The sequence below is a fragment of the Sardina pilchardus genome, chromosome 1 (genome assembly GCF_963854185.1).
Source record: "Sardina pilchardus chromosome 1, fSarPil1.1, whole genome shotgun sequence".
NCBI classification, from domain to species: Eukaryota; Metazoa; Chordata; class Actinopteri; order Clupeiformes; family Clupeidae; genus Sardina; species Sardina pilchardus.
Genome location: NC_084994.1, coordinates 11,863,554 through 11,868,553, shown reverse-complemented (window position 1 = coordinate 11,868,553; position 5,000 = coordinate 11,863,554). Strand labels below are relative to the sequence as shown.

The 5,000-nt window shown below is 45.1% G+C and overlaps 4 protein-coding genes across 4 annotated transcripts; 2 read left to right on the top strand and 2 right to left on the bottom strand.

The window, feature by feature from the left end:
* Positions 1 to 489: 489 nt before the first annotated feature.
* On the top strand, positions 490 to 1,228 carry LOC134059596 (histone H2A). Its single transcript, XM_062516071.1, has one exon. It carries the CDS (start codon positions 512 to 514, stop codon positions 887 to 889), a length of 378 nt encoding a protein of 125 aa, XP_062372055.1. The 5' UTR covers positions 490 to 511; the 3' UTR covers positions 890 to 1,228.
* Positions 1,229 to 1,439: 211 nt separating this feature from the next.
* LOC134059418 (histone H3) lies at positions 1,440 to 2,026 on the top strand. The gene has a single exon (XM_062515847.1). It carries the CDS (start codon positions 1,562 to 1,564, stop codon positions 1,970 to 1,972), a length of 411 nt encoding a protein of 136 aa, XP_062371831.1. The 5' UTR covers positions 1,440 to 1,561; the 3' UTR covers positions 1,973 to 2,026.
* Positions 2,027 to 2,344: 318 nt separating this feature from the next.
* LOC134064521 (histone H2B 1/2-like) lies at positions 2,345 to 2,872 on the bottom strand. The gene has a single exon (XM_062520479.1). The coding sequence runs from the start codon at positions 2,844 to 2,846 to the stop codon at positions 2,472 to 2,474; it is 375 nt and encodes a 124-aa protein (XP_062376463.1). The 5' UTR covers positions 2,847 to 2,872; the 3' UTR covers positions 2,345 to 2,471.
* A 589-nt stretch (positions 2,873 to 3,461) lies between these two features.
* On the bottom strand, positions 3,462 to 3,812 carry LOC134061270 (histone H4). The gene has a single exon (XM_062517396.1). The coding sequence runs from the start codon at positions 3,791 to 3,793 to the stop codon at positions 3,482 to 3,484; it is 312 nt and encodes a 103-aa protein (XP_062373380.1). The 5' UTR covers positions 3,794 to 3,812; the 3' UTR covers positions 3,462 to 3,481.
* Between the last annotated feature and the right edge of the window lie 1,188 nt (positions 3,813 to 5,000).

Genomic DNA, 5,000 nt, shown 5'->3' with positions numbered 1-5,000 from the left:
TTCAACTTTTGCTCTGTAAAACAAGGGAACCCAGGCTCTATGGAAATATACAAGTCATGTGTATACCTTTATCAGAATTATCAGGGTAGCCATTGCCATTTCAGTCATTTTCAGCCACAAATTGTATGGTTTTCAAGGGGGCCCAAGAACTGGCAACGAGAGTCATGGCTGTTCATAGTTCCACACACTTATCACACATACAAAGTATGAGCCGATTTGGCCGCCTCCCCTCTTCCGACACTGCCTGGTTTTCTCATGGAATGACTCTTAAGTATTGCTTTAAATGCTTTTTATTATTTTCGGCATATTGTTTTAGTAGGCTACGTTGTTGCTGTAAAGGCGCCAGTACAACAAAGAAAGGGGGCGTTGCCAATACCAACGCACGGGAAGAGATGATTGGCTCTTCTTATCATAGGTTAAACCAATGGAAGACTGCCATGTGGCTTAAATACACGTTCTGTGGTTAGCGCTGGTCATTCTTTTCTGAAAGTACTTCAGTACATCTAAAAACATGAGTGGAAGAGGCAAAACCGGAGGCAAGGCTAGGGCTAAGGCCAAGACTCGTTCTTCAAGGGCTGGACTCCAGTTCCCCGTGGGCCGTGTCCACAGGCTGCTGCGCAAAGGCAATTATGCTCAGCGTGTCGGCGCTGGTGCACCGGTGTACTTGGCCGCTGTGCTCGAGTATCTGACCGCTGAGATCTTGGAGTTGGCCGGTAACGCTGCCCGTGACAACAAGAAGACCCGAATCATCCCCCGCCATCTGCAGCTGGCTGTCCGCAATGACGAGGAGTTGAACAAATTGCTCGGCGGAGTGACCATCGCTCAGGGAGGTGTGCTGCCTAACATCCAGGCTGTGCTTCTGCCCAAGAAGACCGAGAAGTCCAAGTAAATTTGGATCTTCAGAGAATTCCACCAACGGCTCTTTTAAGAGCCACCCACTTATATCATTTTAAAGCGATATCCATGTTACGATTCCTGATTAATGTGAACTCTATAATATTCTCTTCACTCCAGCAATACAAACTAAAAAACGTTCCCTGTTATGCTAACAACGTGAGAATGAATATGTTTTATATTGTTTCAATCTGGTAGTGAGTCTGAGGCACTCGAAAAGGTATTTTTTAAAAAGCCTTTATTAAACTTGGCGAAACATTACAAATATGCCAACATGTTTTATATTGTGTATCCTACTAATAAACCCTTAACTCAAAAAGGCTTTTAAAGTGGTCGAGCATTAAACGTTTGATAATCCTGATTTGTTTTAAACTAAAGTAATCTGGATTCAGGAGCACCACGAGTGATATTGCTTCATATCAGAATAGAATAATATTAATATTTTCGGATATTTATTTATTAGAGAGCAATAATATCAGCACAAGGTCATCAACTGAAGGAAAATTACAAAACCTTTCAGGGGTAGACAAAATGTAATCTACGTAAAACGGGTGGCCAATCCGTGATGGGGAAACAAGGACGTAATAGGGGGCGGTGACTTGTAAATGCTTTAAATAGGTGAACTGCAGCTGGATAAACCACTTCGTGTTTTTTTCAAAATACCACAATGGCAAGAACCAAGCAGACCGCTCGTAAATCCACCGGTGGCAAAGCCCCGAGGAAGCAGCTCGCTACCAAGGCTGCCCGCAAAAGCGCCCCGGCTACCGGTGGCGTGAAGAAGCCTCATCGTTACAGGCCCGGTACCGTGGCCCTGAGAGAGATCCGTCGCTATCAGAAGTCCACCGAGCTGCTGATCCGCAAGCTGCCCTTCCAGCGTCTTGTCAGAGAAATCGCTCAGGACTTCAAGACCGACCTGCGCTTCCAGAGCTCCGCCGTCATGGCTCTTCAGGAGGCCAGCGAGGCTTACCTGGTCGGTCTGTTCGAGGACACCAACCTGTGCGCCATCCATGCTAAGAGGGTCACCATCATGCCCAAGGACATCCAGCTGGCTCGCCGCATCCGTGGAGAGCGTGCATAAATTTAGTCTACGACTACACCAAAGGCTCTTTTAAGAGCCACACACTTTTATCTAAAAAAAGGCATTTAGTTCATTTTATTCCCCCATCAAATCTGAAAATAAAATAGTCTTGGTTTTAGAAACGAACAAGAAACCCATCACTAATGGGTGTAAAACACAGTTCACGCCATGTGCAATGCAATTTATTTTTAAATTGTTTGAATGTTGTGTGGTCTGAAACAGATGGTCCAAAAGTAAGTGGCCCAACTTTCCTAATAAAGAACAGCCTTTCAAGGCTATCGATTAACGTAAGGTCATATTTCAACCTATTTCGAAAACCTTTGAATAGCTCAGCTGAGATTATTAAAGGATACTTTAAGTAGCAGCTAGTTTGGTCGCTAGCAAACAATAATTATGGCAGCTGAAATTTATTAAGAATAGTGGAACAGGATTGCATTTCTTTGACATTTTGGGTGGCCCTTAAAAGAGCCTTTAGGGTCGGGGTTGAGAGGATTCGGCTTTACTTGGAGCTGGTGTACTTGGTGACGGCCTTTGTTCCCTCGGACACGGCATGCTTGGCCAGCTCACCGGGTAGAAGCAGACGCACTGCGGTCTGGATCTCCCTGGAGGTGATGGTAGAACGCTTGTTGTAGTGAGCCAAGCGGGAAGCTTCTCCCCCGATGCGCTCGAAGATGTCGTTCACGAACGAGTTCATGATGCCCATCGCCTTGGAGGAGATACCAGTGTCGGGGTGGACCTGCTTCAGGACCTTGTAGACGTAGATAGCATAGCTCTCCTTCCTGGACTTTCTGCGCTTCTTTCCTCCCTTTCCTGCTGTTTTAGTGACGGCTTTCTTGGATCCCTTCTTGGGTGCAGCTTTCGCGGGTTCAGGCATGGTGATGTCTTCAAATCTCAATGACTAAACGTGACTCTGCCTTTGGCGCAGACCGAATTTAAAACATGTGTATGCAAATTGAATACGGTAAGCAACTCTTTTGGATTGGCTACGTTAAATAGTGACGTCATCTGTTTGACCTATCAGAAAACGCGAAACCAGTTAAACGTGTCGGAAAAAGAGCAATTTCCGGGTCTTTCAATAGAACTCAAAGTTGTTTTTTTTAATACTTAATAGTATTTATTTTTTAAATCCTACATTTTTCGGTAGGCATAAATGGACGAAAGCAAAACGCTGGTGTGGCTCTCACAGGGTGCATTTGTCGCCTAAAATGTACGATTTTGTTTACCGTGTTCGGTCGGGATTACTGGTCTGGACCGTGCCCTTTTTGTACATGTATCGGGTGCTTGAGTTACGTTAGGAATTCGCAATCTTGTTTCATAGATATATGAATATTAACTGACTCAAATAACAAAGGTAGGACACAGGCAGAAACACTCTCCGCTAGATGTCCCCATGTATCTGCAGCACATGTTTGCTTTGTACTCGATAATGGAATAAACGATACTTTCAGGGAGAAGTTGGGTGGCTCTTAAAAGAGCCGTTGGTTTAAAATCAGAGGGAGGAATTCAGGTTTAACCGCCGAAGCCGTACAGAGTACGACCCTGGCGTTTCAGAGCGTAGACCACATCCATGGCGGTGACAGTCTTTCTCTTGGCGTGTTCGGTGTAGGTGACAGCATCACGGATCACGTTCTCCAGAAAGACCTTCAGCACACCACGAGTCTCCTCGTAGATCAGACCAGAGATTCGCTTCACACCGCCACGGCGAGCCAGGCGGCGGATAGCGGGCTTGGTGATTCCCTGGATGTTATCACGAAGAACTTTACGGTGACGCTTAGCGCCTCCCTTTCCAAGACCTTTTCCTCCTTTGCCTCTTCCAGACATATTGGAACTGAAGACTGTTTCTTTCACACACACTGAAACGAATGATCCATAAAAGCGTACTCCCTGTGGCCATATGATAGGAGAAGCGGACCTAGTAGAAGACTATGTGGCCCGACTGGAGAACCTCCCCCTTGACGTCACTCAGTTGAGTGCTGACATTCAGGCGACTGGGTTTACATCTCAAACGAACTGGTTTATTTGATAGAATTTAAACATAAATAATTGCCCTTGCCTTTCTCTATCTATTTTTTTTTATTTTCCTTTAATATTAAATTAGTTGAACTCCGCATTGATGCTCCACACCCCAAACAGTTGGTGGCGGTAATGCACCAAATTGGTATGCCAACCGCCAAATAATAATGAAGAAGAAGAAGAAGACTGGGTTTACTGCATGTGGCCCAACTAATCATGAGGGTAGGCCCAAAGCCATATAGAAGGCTTTGGGTAGGCCTATACATACCTCTGGATGTTACGTAACTAACTAAACTAAATAGTATAGAAAACTAATTAAATAAATTGATCAAGAATAGAAAGTATGACGTCAAGGAGACGTTTTTTCTCACAAGCTTGTTATTCAGCACAAGCCAAGGAAGTCAGTGAGTTAACCTGTACGGGATTGCCTCCTGGCAACAGCCTTTTTTGGCTTGTTGAAATTAACAACAATTTGATGGGATAATTTCTTATCAGGGATGGTATATTTGTAACTGAATTGGGAAGGCGACAACAAATATATTGCCTAAACCTGTAAGTAAATTGCCAAATGTACTGTCTGCATTTGTCATCACCATACTCACCAACAATAAAAGCCTGTCATTTTCGTGTTGCAATCAGAGTTTTGTGTTTTGTACTGGGGTGAGGATGACTGCTTTCTCCATTTGCAACATGATGCTAGAAGTGAAAGGGTTTGCTGTGATGCCCAAGGAAGTGCACTCACTGAAGTATGAGCTATATGAGGGACCCTAGGTAAGGTTGACCCCTGTGGACCCTAGGTCAGGTTGATCCCTGTGGACCCTAGGTCAGGTTGACCCCTTGAAGAGGGATTCTAGGTCAGGTTGACCCCTGTATGAGGGACCTTAGGTCAGGTTGACCCCTTGAAGAGGGACTAGGCCAGGTTGACCCCTGTATGAGGGACCCCAAAGGAAGGTGATACACTAATGATCACCCTGTGATGTACAGTGGATGGGTGGATGGATGTACGAGGGCCACC